The sequence below is a fragment of the Macrosteles quadrilineatus genome, unplaced genomic scaffold, assembly GCF_028750875.1.
Source record: "Macrosteles quadrilineatus isolate MER2022 unplaced genomic scaffold, UCM_ALF_1.0 Scaffold_8__2_contigs__length_117827958, whole genome shotgun sequence".
NCBI lineage: Eukaryota > Metazoa > Arthropoda > Insecta > Hemiptera > Cicadellidae > Macrosteles > Macrosteles quadrilineatus.
The window spans coordinates 33,303,630-33,319,332 of NW_026542601.1; the positions used below are offsets into that span (position 1 = coordinate 33,303,630).

The window sequence follows — 15,703 nt, forward strand, 5'->3', positions numbered from 1 at the left end:
TAAAAATTTTAAAATCTAACATTTTAAATTATGTCTGGTATTTAGCACCTGAAATAAATTGGTCTTAAAATTTTATTACTAGTGGAAAAACAAAAATTCTTGTCTTCTGTCACTTTTAGTGTTTTTGAGGACAGAATCATAAAAAAAGTTGGAAAATTATAATTAAAAGTGAAACATTAAAGCAGACATTTAAGATTGATTTCAAAACTTTTATAAGATAATTTATGAGAGTAACACATACCAGTTAGGAATAAATACCCCCGCCGCAGCAAACCTGCCGACTAAGCGAATTTCCATTTGTCTTAATTGATTTTCAATTAAATATATTTTAATAACATTAGGTTTAACGAGTACCTAGGTTTGCTGCTACAAGGAAACTAATAAAGTGTGTTTTTTTGTAAAATATTGATAGCTTAGTACAAAATAAATAAATTTGATCAAAATACAAAATATATCCATAAACAAGCAAACTACAACATTTGACAATATTCTCCATAAGAATAACATGGGAATTTTAAATTTACAATTTTTTTTAATTTTCTCCGTTACTATTAACCAAACAAAAATACTTTTATATACTAAATTAATTGTTTTTTTAAGCTCTTTAAAAAGGTCTAAAGAGAAATTGGGAAATTTTGTGTTTTGAGGGTCAAAAGTGAGAAAAACCAATTTTTACCCCATAAAACCCCCCGTAAAGCCCCGTTCCCATGGTCCGATCATGCTGGTTCGCGAACTCATTCAAGTTTATGCCGCTTTACACCTTTAAACCAAATTTCATCAAAATCGGACAAAAATTACTCAAGTTATCGCGTTCACGGACGTATATATATATATATATATATATACAAGTCTATATATATATATATATATATACATATACATATATAATATATATATATATATACATATATAAAAATTTGAACGAATGGTGTTTTTGGCCTCTGGGGACATCAAAATGAAAAAGTAAATCGGTCCCGGGCTTAAGTCTTACCATGAGACCTACGGTAATAGCTACTTCCGTATAGGGAAATTCGCTAATAAACAAAAACAAGTTACATCTAACATTTAGAATTTAAAGGACAAAATCATACGAAGAAAAGAGATTGTGATCCTTTTCTTGGATTCAAGTTTGGATGTAAAATTATTTGGATTTAAAATTTTTGTGAAATCTGAATTAAATTAAATTGATATCAACTAACAAAGAAATCTTGTTCTTAGAAAATATGGATTAATAACAAATATATATCTTAAGCGGTCAAATGAAGGCCATACAATAACAGCAATAATAATCAACCATTAAAAATACACACTAATGTTATAAAATCCTCATATTTTTGGATACAATAATTTTGTTTGGATTTTCTCTTGTTTATTAACAAAATAGATGTATGTAAACATGGATTTGACTGTATTCTATTACAAATATTTCAGTGTTTAAATTTTTAAGGGTCAACTGCAACTATCACCAAGCTTTTATGAAAACTTTTACGTCCTATATGTTTGTTTAACATGCAGTGTTTTATTATCAAAACTTTTAGTCTAAAAGCTCCCATCACTCCAGAGTTTAGTTCTCAAACAACTATTACATTACTACTACAACAAGGGATGTGCCAAGTTTAACAATATCATATTTCCGTAAACTTCTACATTTTGTACAAAAGTCAAGTCTGTATATAAATTTCATTTACTTTGTTTTTGTATACATTTACCTTGTATGGATAACTTTTACTGTGAATTTTGTATCGTCACATAGATAATACAATTGAAAATGTGAGAAATACGTTTGGAAGGATTTTCTCCTAATTTTATTCATAATTTAGTATTCTCTGTGTTAAATTTGTTTTTGTTTCTTAACACCATTTCCAACAGATGCTGGAAAACACCACATTAAGACTGTACCAATTATTCTTCATATCTTTTTTTGGTCGTTAAAAAGTTGAAGTTAGTTTTCTTTCCTACAGTAATATCAGGAACTTCCGTAAGTTTGAAGAGCTCTCTAAGTTTTCAAGTCTATGGGTCTTTTTATTTCAATCGAAAATTCCAAGCTTTTCTAAGATTTATCTAACTCATCAATAACAATATATTTAGTTACTGTTGTTTATCATAAAAAACGACAGTGTTACATTTCTACTGAATCAAAAAAACCACATATATAGAACACATATTACACCCATTGATACAATCTTTTACAGTAAAGGAAATAAATTATTCAATTTTTCTAGAAATAATTCTTTATTATGGCAATTGCAAGACTTTTTTCTTCATTTTTGCCCTTAACCTTGAAACAATTAAAAGATTAATTAATTAATAGTACATTTCATAACTAGGGCCTAAAGTGACCTTTCGATCCGATCTCTCGAAAAATGAGCGAGGGTTGAAAGGACACTTTTTACCCGTGTGATGAACTATATTTTTTGTCATTAGTTACAAAAAAGAAATTTTCATTTAAAGGTTACCTCTCAAAACCACTTCTAGCTAGTTTTCAATTTAATTTGCTAATGAAAACAAGCAGTGTTGTTTATAAATTGAACCAATCAGTTCGTCTATTATGATAGTGTTCGTGCACATTATACACTCGACTTGCTGGGCTTGTGTTGTGGTATGTCAAACTATTTACAATAACGTTACAATCAACTTCAATCGATTAAACAATCTATACTTACTTTCGATACATGCAATCAAAATTTACAACTGAGTTGACAACAGCTGATTCTTTCTTACTCCCTAAGGGCTAAAAATGGTTTTTACTCCCTAAGGGCTAAAAATGGTTTTTACTCCCCAAGGGCTAAAAATTGTTTTTACTCCCTAGTGGCTAAAAACGATTTTTACTCCCTATTGGCTAAAAACGATTTTTACTCCCTAATGGCTAAAAACGATTTTTACTCCCTATTGGCTAAAAACTGTTTTTACTCCCTAGAGAGTAAAAATGCTTCTTTAGACCCGTAACACATGCATTAAAAACAGCTGTTTTGCTGCAATATGACGAAAAATTATTTGTAGTTTATTTAAATTTACTTAGTAGTTTCTACCACATATGTTTTTCAAGTAATTTAATCATTACAGATAAACTACACATTATATAGATGATAGTTTACAGCCAAATGTCACTGAAACTCATAGTTTTTTATGGGGATGAACACTTAAAAATAGTACACACAACAGTACCCATTTTGTAAACATCTTACTTACCCACCATTTTCTAAACATTTGATCTCTATATGATACTAAATCACATTCCATGTGTGAATGGAATGCTTGATAGGAGCTCTAATGCTGAATAGAGTTCAGTATGAGCAAAGTTTATCTAGGTAAATCAACATGCCACCAACACAGATGGTGAATTATGGCAGAGTTTTGGCTCTAACCCAAAATTCAAGTTTCTAGTGAGGGATTGGGAGTAAATTTTATATACTCTAACATAGGCAAAGCTTGTATTATGGTTGGAACCATTTAAGTGATAAAGTTGTCTGTTTAGTTCTTACTGTTATTAGAATAGCCTTCAGTTTTTTCCAGTTTTTTAAACTCGAATCTTCTGTTATTGCTGTGTTTTTATTTTAAACTAGTGCTCTATTCTAGGGGTAGGTTAAGTGAGTTTGCAGGGTCGATTCTCGACTTACATGCCATTTTTCAATGATGCTATAAAAAATTTTTTTTAGATAATAACAAGTTCAGAAATTGGACCTTTCCTTACCAAAAAACATAAAAACTCCAATTACATTATAAAACCCAAAATACTCTTGAAATAAAATACAACTACAAAATACTACACAGTAAAAGACTACTACTACCAAAGATAATTTAGGAACTTAATTGTAAGTAAGAGAACTTGGACTTTTATACAAGTTTTTGAATGAAGTGTGGCAATTTGATTAGAATGTAGATTACCTACATCGAGAAAATTATCAATCATAAAAAAATTAGATACCTTAATAAGCTTTCAAATATTTATTACTAATTTAAAATAAATTGACTTTCGAGGAGATTAAACTTCTTAGTCCCATCAGGATGAAAACGTTTTACGAATTAAACGAGCACCCATTCTTTACTATGTTGGAAGTTTGTTAACAACTTGTTGACTTTTGCTTTCAACTTCTTTAGCTAAATGAAGTTGAAACGTTCTGTTGACAAATAATTTTGTTAACTTAGTAACTTAGTCGTAAACTCTAAAATGTTATTTTGCCCCGACACAACTTGAAACTGAATTATTGAACTTTGTTGTTTTTATAATACAATTTATGTTTCGATCCAAATTCCTCTTCTAACTATTTTACCTTGTGAAAATTGGAAAAATACAGTATACCTCTTGTTCAATAATCTTCCTTTATGTTTTTATGTTATGTATATTTCATAATCTTTGGCTCAATTAATTTCTTAAATGTTTTGCTTTCAAACATATGTTCATGAAATTAAATTATTTCCCTATTATTATATTGGTGACATATGTTGTATATGAATGTAAATGGAAACAGTGTCTTGTTCTCCTATCTCAAAAGTGTGTTCATTTTTTCTCCCTCTCACAATCTTAATTTTATATTTCCATTTCTCTACATTTCTTACCTCTGGTCCTTCGAACTAATTCTCATTGAACCTTTTCTCATTTCTATTCCCATTTTTCATTCATTCCCTATAATTTCAATAACCACTATCTACATATCATTCACCTCTTACCATTTAGTTAGTTTGAATATTTGCAAATATAATAAAAAGATAATTCAATACTGTATTTAAAATACAAAGGAGAACAGGATGAAGAAAAGATATACAGTGTTAGCAAAACGGGAGTGCCGATGGAGACCAGGTCAAGTCCCTTCAAACGCACGCACCCCCACAGGTCTCCATCGGCACTCCCGTTTTGCTAACATTGTAGTGCATGTTAACAAGAAAAATATCTAACAGAATTTGTAAATATTTAAACTTATATCAACATCCAACCAAATTGTTAGTTATTAGTATGATTTATTATTGTTAGTTTATTTTAACCATACACATGAATTTTTCTACTGGAATTTGGAAGTTTTTGAATTATTTTCTTTGTTTTATTTGTTTATATAAATGGTTATGAATTCAAGCAGATAATTTTGTGATTTTTCAAAGGCAGTGTGTATTCTAACATAAATTATTAACAGATTAGGAGCATTTACTGTAAACATTTAGTATCCGACTAAATTACTAATTTTAAAAACTGTTACTAAAACATGAGCAAATAAATAAGAAAAATAGAGAGTTTGAAGTATTATGCGATAAAGTGGGAGTGTGTAGGCAAATCGTCATCATCATTATCATCAATATTATGAAATGTATGTACATATGTTATGTTTGTATCACTAGACATAAGAAGTAAATTCAACCTACTCACAGATTTGCACTGCTTAAAACTTACCAACAAACAACAACAATTAACAAACTAACAAATTAATGGAACAAATTAAAAATTATTGAACTTAATTTCAGATACAGTAGAACCTCTTTCATCCGAACTAATTGGGACTGGGGGTAGTTCGGACTATTGAGTAGTTCGTATTATAGAACATATTGTAGTTTTTACATAATAATAGCTAGGGAAAAGTGAAAAATGCTTTATGAAGTGAAATACAGTATTTATTTAATACAGTAGTAAACATAGGGAATAAACAGTACTGTACATTACAATTGAAATAATTACGGTGCATATATCAATAAATACAGTATACAATAAAGAACTACTGTACTGTGTATAGAGTATAGCAATGAGGCGTTCAGATTAGTGGACGTTCGTTCAGATTAGTGGACGTTCGGATTACAGGGGTTCGGATTAAAGAGGTATGTACAGTAGTTTGGAAAATATCAGCAATCCAACAAAATACAAATAAAAATGAAAATACTTGTTGTTTTTTTTCTTCTTTCCAATCCTTGAATAAATGTTTGAGTTTAAATTGGATAGAATATTACTCAATGCTGACAATACTAATGTCCTGGGTTTTATTATTGTGGTCCGGAATGCGGAATAGAATTATAGAGCTTCCATTACAGAACTGATGCAATTCCAATGTTTTACCTAGACTTCCAATAACCTGTTATCTTTCTACACTAGAGCTACTGATAAGATATGATTCCAGTGTGACACATTTCACAACCTGCTTATTTGTCTGAAGCTCTACTTAAGCAACATTTTCTTACACAACTGATTTACAGGCAAAGAATGTGTCTGCTTAGTTCACAAAAACAAAGTATTTGGTAGCGCACAGAAGTAAATCATTTATCTGTGTAATTGACAAAAACAAAACTTTTCTCTGCGTACTTCACAGGAACTATGTGTTTCCCTGCATAAACAAAACATTTGTCTTGAAAATTCACAGAAACAAAAAGTTGTCTTCGCTTAGTTCACAGAGACAAAGAATTTCCCTGTAATTCATATAATTACAAATTTTAACATAGGAATGAATTGTCTAGTTCCATCCTAAGTCCAGAGTCCATTTACCATCCAATCACCATTAAAAAGTCTTGAATAGGCTATTACACGTTGTCTATTTTGTTGCAGTAAAAACCACACACGCACAAAACAGATGTCCATTGGCCGTAAGAAGTTCAACATGGATCCCAAGAAAGGCATTGAGTTCCTCGTTGAACATGGATTGCTGACAGGAACGTGCGAAGACGTGGCGGCTTTCCTGTACAAGGGAGAAGGCTTAAACAAGACGGCCATCGGGGACTACCTGGGCGAACGCAACGACTTCAACGAGAAGGTGTTGAAAGCGTTTGTGGACTTGCACGACTTTACGGACCTCATACTGGTGCAGGCACTTAGGTATGTTTGGTAGCATTGAATTTTGTACAATGAAGTAGGCATTCATATAGATCAGCTGTTGTAAATCTTTTAATTGAAAAATATTATAGTTGAATGAGCCTCTTACGGAATGTGCTACAGTCTAAAATTTTATTTTCTCCCTTAGTTTTGGCTACCCTTATGACATATGGTTGATGTGACATAACAGATTCCATTGTTTACAGAACTACCTTTCAGTTTCACGTGGTTTAGAAGTTGGCATATTTTACAGAATTCTGTAATTACATCAGAACTAAAATGTTCGGTCCTTAAATAATTAAAATCTTTGAAAGGAATGAAAACCCGTCTTTATGGACAAACCTAACTAAGTGTGTCCTGTTTTGTAGACAATTCCTGTGGAGCTTCAGGTTACCAGGTGAAGCTCAGAAGATTGACAGAATGATGGAGTGCTTTGCTCAGCGGTACTGCCAATTGAACCCCAACATATTTACTAATACAGGTTGGTACCGTACTAAAAAATGACAAAAAAACATTACTTTTTCTTTATGTCATGTTAAAATCTTTTTGATTTAGGGTACTCGTCTAATAAAAAATATCCTCATCAGTCTTTGAAGCTTTGAGAGCTGTAGGCCAATTTATCTGCCATAAGTTTGACAAACAAAACTTTTGCTATATGTAAGTGCAACTCAATAAAAAAATGCTCTCTCTGACAGCTGTCCCAAAGGGGGGGGGGCCTTTTTTGATGACCAGTGTTGTTATAGTTGACAGCTAGGTCTGATCATATAGAAGTAAGGTACTGAGGAAACATTCAACGGTACACTTAAGTGGTGGCTAGCGCTAGTTCTGGTGTCTAGGGTCAACACTGCCCTCCTCACCCTCATGTACTACAACGTTCACGGTGGATGAAGACAAGCCATGTGCAATAGGAATTTCCACACAGTCTGCTCGCTGCTTAGACTTGTTCAAGTATTTTTCCGGCACAATATACTAGAACTGAATGCGCACAGTGTACTATAAGCTTGTTTCCTATGTACCTAACTTCTCTGTGGTCTGATGAATGGCCGAGATCTCCCTAGTCAGGAGACAGCGACAGGAGACAGATGAGGGTTTGAATCAAGTATAACTCAAGTCAGGTCTGGTGAGCACTGTCTGTGGGAGATCTAAGTGGGAGAACCCCATCTTGAATAAATGGTGGATGGATTGCATAGAAGTTTACTCTGTGAGTTGTGCTTAAAAACCCTTTAATTACTTTTTGTTTAGCCTAATTCTATTTTTGTGTATCCACAAATCACTTGTTTCGAAATAATTTAATTTTTGTGTTTATAAATTAAGAGTGTTTGACTGCTATGAATACTTTTGTAAGATGATGAAAATAGGCAAACAAATAATTCACAAAATTACCAATAAGTTTAAATAGTTGGCAGATGTTGATTTAAAAAATTCATTCAACCCAATCATTTCATGCGTTGTTTGATTATGACATGGTTTTCAGACACATGCTATGTGCTGTCATTTGCCATCATCATGCTCAATACGAGTCTACACAATCCAAGTGTCAAGGAAAAACCGACAGTTGAACAATTCATCAGCATGAACAGAGGAATCAACAACGGGGGCGATCTACCGAGGGAACTGTTAGTCGTAAGTAACTTGTTATTTTTTCCCTTAAAAACGATTTTCTTCTTGTGGTAGTTTGGACCCAACTTTCTTTCTGTTGGTGTGCTGATATAACATGGCAACCTCTATGTTAACACTGTGATAAGTTTTTATTTTGTTCAATTGAGTTTTGTATCCATATTCAACAGTAAATGCGGAATGGTTTTCAACAGTAGATTCCATGAACATATTATTCTCTTCTGCATCTTATTCCTGTTGCCAAGTGTAGGCACAGCAACTACTTATCATAAAACTATCCAACCTTGGCAGATATTAAAACATTCAACTTACATTTAGATTTATTATATTTTGCAAAAAAAGTACATGTACGTAAATAGAACCTAACTGTCCTAAACAAACCGATACAACTAAAACATAATATTTGATGGCCAAAAGTGGGACAATATTTATTTAGTTAAGCTCAGGGCAGAATACCCCTATATTGTTAAGATTATTGAATGATATTTTTGTTGCAGAGCTTATACGAGAGTATAAAAACTGAACCATTCAAGATCCCAGAGGATGATGGTAATGACCTGATGCACACATTCTTCAACCCAGATAAAGAAGGCTGGCTTTGGAAACAAGGTAATGTTGTGTTACATTACAAATACCTGATTTGTCTTAGGGAGATGTATTTCTTGAATCGCTATTCTTAAGATTTCTTGCGTAGCTTTGAACAAAACACTAGTTGAACTTGAGGGCAACAGCCTTCCACTTATCTTTGCAAACATAACATCATCTACTCGGCTGTGGTTTAGTCATGTTGTAAATGTGGCTGGTTTTCATATTTTTTCTCGCTTTTTAGTTTTTAAATGTATTTTACTTTATGGATTGGAACATGCAAATATTTCTTATCTTTTTAAAAACAGCTTTTTGGTCTCGCATATTTTTTTATATTTAATACTTAATCCATATTTGCTCCGACTTTTTTGAAAACTAATAAATACTTAAAATAGGCTTTAACATTTTGGAAGTTTTTGTATAAAAATGATAATTTTCTACCACTAGTTCATATCTACTAGTTAACCGCCCGTGCTCCGCCACGGGAATATTGTCAGCAATAAAAGACATAATAATGAACAAATACCGTTTATCTTTGTGCAGCTAGGAGTGCCATGTAGTTACGGCACTCACGGCTGAAGACAAGGACTGCGTATGCTACCAGCAGACGCTTCAGCGGTGTGCGCCGTGACTACACGACACTCCTAGCAGTGGGCGCCGGAACATATGATAACCACAGCACTGCTGCCGGTCTATATTTGTTCTATTTGTCCATTCCATAACTAACAAATTAAATTAAACTAGTGTATCGAATTCGAGCAATCGCGAAGTATTACAGGCGTTATTTTAAATTCGAATAACAGTCATAATTTAAGACAGGTTTGTCGTAGGGGCTTGTGCGCATGGCGGTCGCTGACTTGTATGTATGTATGTGTGAGAGTGTGTGTGTAAGTATTTTTAAAATTTACTTATTTTTGATAAAAGTTTCTGTATCTATGATTTCTGTTTTGTTTTATTGTATAAGCTGATTCTGTTAAAATATTTATATTATATTAAGTACAGGTTAAGTGTAAGAAAGGGCCATGTGGCCCTAACTTTGCCTGTGTAAATAAATGATTTTTCATTTAATTTAATTTCAATTTACAATGACATGAGTCGACTCAAAAGATTATGGAAATACTCACAATGTACAGGGGAACACCCCATCACAGCACAGGTGCGTATTTTAACCCAAATATGAGTGTAGAATGTTGTGAGATTATCTGTGTAGCATTTTTACTGACTAGATTAGCGGCTTCATCAGTCAGGTAACATTACACAAATTACGTTATAAACTATGCCTTGGTTCTAAAATAACCCATCCTAAAATAACCCAACCTAAAATAACCTGATCTAAATTAACCCTTAACAGGATTTATAGGAAATAATAACATTTCAACCTGAAAAATCAGTGGTAGTGAATCAACGGAACACTATTAAGCACAGATACTGAACCCACAATTTTCGACAGGTGGACGCTACAAGAGTTGGAAGCGACGGTGGTTCATTCTCAACGACAACTGTCTGTACTACTTTGAGTACACGACAGACAAGGAGCCTCGGGGGATCATCCCACTGGAGAACATCCAGGTGAGAGAGGCCACAGATCGGCACAAACCTTACTGTCTGGAGCTGTACGCGATGGGGACGGACTTCATCAAGGCGTGCAAGACTGACAGCGAGGGAAAAGTGGTGGAAGGTGGGTGTTTTAATCACAAGTACGGTACTTTGGAAATTCGGGGAAATTTAATTGTTAAAAATAGGTATTTACCTTCGTCTACAGCTCAATCTGTTGTAACTTGAGTTACGGCCGTTTCGGCATTATAATGCCATCGTCAGACGTTGAACATTCAGCTGAAGTAGCGTCGTCATAGTTGAAACACAAAACACGAACACGAATAACATTTTACTTTTACAATTAATAACGAAAACACAACGAACAGGCCTGTCGCACACACGGTACCGGTTGACATTGCCACGATCTGAACTGGATGCCGACTGGAGGTTAATCCTGCATCGTTCTTTGCGTAGTGGTGTTATCAGCTGACCTTTGTACTCCTGCCTTTTGTCTCTTGTCCTGGTCTAAAATACTATTGAAAATGATGTGTGATTTATATTGTAGTTTGTCATTTAATATTGTGTCATCAAAATTATTTTCTGTATAGGCTCTGTAAATTTCGTATTCTTCTAATGTGTCCAATTTATTTCCTTTCTTGCTTGTGTGGAGTATATCGAGGCCAGTGTTCAGATCATACATGTCATGGTTTTTATCAACCAGGTGTTGCGCAAAGGATGATTTTTGTTTGTCGGCTCTTGGACATGGGTGATGTTCTTTGTACCTGGTTCCGAATGTCCGTCCAGTTTTTCCTATGTAAAAGCTCGGGCAACTAGCACATTTAATTTTGTATACACCTGACTTCTCACTTTTGTCGATTACACGATCAGAAACGTTTAATTTATTAATTGTCTTGTTGTTGGTCTTGAACGCCAATTCGATACCATGTTTTTTCAATTCTTTCGTAAGTGAATACTGAATTGAATGTGAGTACTCTACACACACATACTTCTTCTTTTGTGGTTGGACGTCTCCAGACTTTTTGTTTTTCATCTTACTTAATAACCTGTCAATCATATTGCTGTTGTACCCATTAGATAGCGCTATGTGTTTGATCAAATTGAGTTCTTTATTAAAATTTTTGTCTGACATTGGAACATTTAACAATCTATATACCATACTATTATAAGCGGCATATTTCTGTGATGGTGGATGGTATGACGTGTTATGGATGGTTTGGTTTGACGTGGTTGGCTTACGATAAATGCTGAAATCCAATCTATTGTCCAATTTTTCTATTGTCAGGTCTAGAAAATTCATTTTGTTTGACTCCTCGATTTCCATCGTGAATTTCAAATTTGGGGCAATATTGTTTAGATATTTGTGTAATAATTCCAGTTGTCGGACGTTACCGTTAAATAAAAGAATGGTGTCATCTACATATCGGTGGTACTGCAGTATTTTTTGTTTCTGTTTGTTACGATCTGATAGTATAAATTCATTTTCGATATAATTCAAATAAATGTCGGCGAGTATGCAAGATAGAGGGGAGCCCATTGCTAGGCCCTCAGATTGTGAGTAGAATTTTCCTTCAAACTTAAAATAATTCTGTTGAAGTACTTCTTTCAGAAGGACTAAAAATTCATCGACTGCTTCTGGCAACATATTTGAACTGGAAGTCAGGTGACCTTGGACTAATTCCAAAGTTTTCTCCACCGGTACATTGGTGTACAAATTAACGATGTCAAATGAAACCAATAAATCATGCATCCTTATGTTTAAATCTTTAGTTTTTTCAATAAAATCATGGATGTTTTTTAGACTAAAATTATTCTGGAATTGGATCTGGTTTCTTAAAATTTGTTCGAGCTTTTTAGCGAGTGAGTAAGTTGGTGCAGAGGTGTGGTCCACCAACGGTCTTATTGGGACGCCTTCCTTGTGCACTTTAGGCAATCCTCGCAACACTGGTGCAGAGGGGTTGGTAACCATCAGGCGCTTTATTTCCTCGTCGCTAAAAAGTACCTTACTATTATTTACAAGTTTCCTAATTTTCCTTTGGTACACTTTGGTGGGGTCTTTTTTAACCGACTTCCCCACTACCAACAAAAGGAGGAGGTTCTCAATTTGTTTGTGGCGATGTTTTTTTTTTTCTATGTATGTTCACCAATTTCTCTGTGATTCTTTTACCGATCAGTGTGGTTCCACCACCAAAATAACCAGGAGAGTTTTTATTTGGTACCTTATATATTATGTTTAAGTTTAATATTTGTTTCGGTGAAAAATTCTGAAAACCTTAAATATTCAACATTTATTTTGTTTACATTTGTGCAGATTGTTTACATTTGTGCAGAGAAGGCAATAAATCATAATAACATTCCTACAGCTGTTAGTTGAAACCATTTAAATGAAGCTACAGACAATTTTTCATTAAACAGTTGCTTCATATTGATCAATAAACTATTTCTTGCCATGGAGCCTAAATGAATTACAATGAGAAAAATGCATTTTGTTTTGGTTACTATAAAAAATGTATTTTAACGTTTTACCTGATTTGTGTATACAGTACCTAATTCTGTTTTTAGTATTGAATATTCTGACTTACAAAAACATATATGTTTCAGTGAATAGCTGTATGATATTGTTGACAAATAAAGGTGTATTGTGAAAACCAAAGCATTCGTAAAACAGGTCTAAATATAAATCAAATGCAATATTATTCCTTACACGACCTAAGAAGTGTGACAGTGCATAATCGTCAATTGTCTTAAAACTGTTAAATATTTTAATTACTAAACATGCATTAGCAGATGTGGAATGTTTATTGATATTCTCTACCCAGTTACTATATCATATCAATACTATTATGCCTGCTTCGGAAAGTCCTAGAGGAAGATGATTTGCAATTTCAACTAGGCTATATCTTGAGCAAACAAAACCCCCTACATGACTTACACCACTTTTAGTTGAACCAATCTTTCATATAATATTTTCCAAAGGTACTATACGAAAGGTACTATAGTGTTAACGACCAATTTTCCACTTTTGAGAGATTTTTTAGTGCTGGTAGCTAAGGAATAACTTTCATATTGTTCCAAAAGGCTTGAGACGTTACTGTATTTCTTTTTATAATGTAGAAGTACACCGATTGCAGGAAACGATGATGTCTGACATTTCAATGTATCTAGAAAAGACAATTAGTTTTTCATTAGGCCTAATGTAATGGACAACTCTTTCTTTCTTAAGGAATATCTAAAGATGTTTATTTCCATACCCATTGATTATGTAACCTGAACAGGTGACTCAAGCAGTTTTAAAATAATGATTGTTCTGTGGAACTTTTGATTGTTTCAAACAGTTTTGCTTATCGAAAATCCTCAAGTAATTAATATATAAAAAAATATACAGTCACTAAAAATCATGAAATAATTTATTTTTGTAAAAAAATACAACCGACTTCAAACGCTCTAAAAAGAATGAAATAATTTCAATAAAGTAAAAACTTTTGTATTAGGCAAGCTCATGTATTTCAAGTCGGCGCGGCTCAAACTGCAAATATGATTGATGTGTGTGTATTTTGAAAATCAATAAATTGTAGCTGGATAACATAAATATATAAAAAACATACTGAACTGTTTTATTGTTTATATATTAAAGGAAATATTTTCTTGTATTTTATGTTTACTTCAGAATAAATGCATTATGAAAATAACACACACAAATGTTCTATATGAATAGGAAAATAATTTAGTTTGATATTATGATAGGGAAAAGAAGCTAGTTTAGTATTAAAACGTTACTTTTCCAAGTTAGAAACATTTAAATGCGTTATAATCTTTTTAAAGATACTCGTTAATACCACTATAATACCGATCTCTGATTACGGTAATAAAATAACACTTAACGCATAACTATAAAAAAGACATGCAGATTAACACCTTCAGTTATAGATAGTCACCTGCAATATGGACACCCTCTTTCAATTTTGCATCAAAAATCATCATAGAGCCGCGCCGACTTAAAATACGTGAGCTTGCCTAATACAAAAGTTTTTACTTTATTGAAATTATTTCATTCTTTTTAGAGCGTTTGAAGTCGGTTGTATTTTTTTACAAAAATAAATTATTCAATTCTACAATTTGATTATTTGTGATAAACTCTATAACCTTATTTATATACTCTGTTTTGTACATTATTACACTAGTGTTACCTTTGTCTGCTTTACATATTATTGCATTGTGAGAGGTTAATTTTTCTTTAATGCTATTCAAAGCTAATGCATCATTTCTGTGAATGTTGTTAGTTGTATTGGATGTTTTATTGTCATTACGAAGTTTTTTATTGAGGTTATTAGTAACTAATGCACGGGCTAAAATGCGCCCATCTTCGTCCGGGATTGTCTTATAGCAAATTCAGCGTTAATAAATTCATTAAATTTTGCTTTTTGGCCTTGTCGTGGGAGATTATACTTTAAGCCCTTCTCTAAAACTGATTTCTCATTTTCATCAAATTTGATTTTGGTATTGTTTATTACCCTTGGGTAAAATTCAAAATCAAACAAAACTATGGATTCTTTTGACTTTTGATCATTTACTAGCTTCTGAAATTTCCTATTTTGAGTTGACTTTTTGCACTTAATAATTCTGGTGACAGATTGTTCAACTTGAAATAAAATTTCGTTTAAAGTAATCTGGTGAACACTATTTGCTAGTTCCAAATATTTGTTTAGCAACAATCTATTCAACATATCCTTCTTACGGTAAAGATGTTTTATTTCATTCCTTAACCAAACTTTTTCAGCGCATTCTATAGCTTTAGATGCAGCTAATGACCTGTTTCTAGTCTTTATTTGGATGTATGATGGTTTTATCCCATGTCTTAAACATTCTTTGTTGAATTTTAAGTTCTGTACAGTGTTATGTAATTTCAACTTTATGTTCTTGTATTGTATGGCTAACAATGCTTGACTAGCAGATGAATTAAAATCCATTTTTAGCCCCTGAGCTGTGATATTAATTAAAAATAGGTATTTACCTTCGTCTACAGCTCAATCTGTTGTAACTTGAGTTACGGCCGTTTCAGAAAATGGAACAGCCCTTTTAGAGAAGGGCTTAAAGTATAATCTCCCACGACAAGGCCAAAAAGCAAAATTTAATGAATTTATTAACGCTGAATGTGCTATTAAGACA

The 15,703-nt window shown here is 32.8% G+C and overlaps 1 protein-coding gene across 6 annotated transcripts in view; it reads left to right on the plus strand.

Moving 5' to 3' along the window:
* The window catches only part of LOC128999673 (cytohesin-1-like), a 118,438-nt gene that overhangs the window by 96,074 nt on the left and 6,661 nt on the right, over window positions 1-15,703 (plus strand). For all 6 annotated transcript variants that reach the window (XM_054426291.1, XM_054426294.1, XM_054426289.1 and 3 more), the window contains 5 exons: window positions 6,518-6,784; window positions 7,150-7,262; window positions 8,256-8,404; window positions 8,896-9,007; window positions 10,434-10,661. In XM_054426291.1, coding sequence (XP_054282266.1) covers window positions 6,518-6,784; window positions 7,150-7,262; window positions 8,256-8,404; window positions 8,896-9,007; window positions 10,434-10,661 — 869 coding nt within the window. The remainder of the gene's footprint in view (window positions 1-6,517; window positions 6,785-7,149; window positions 7,263-8,255; window positions 8,405-8,895; window positions 9,008-10,433; window positions 10,662-15,703) is intronic.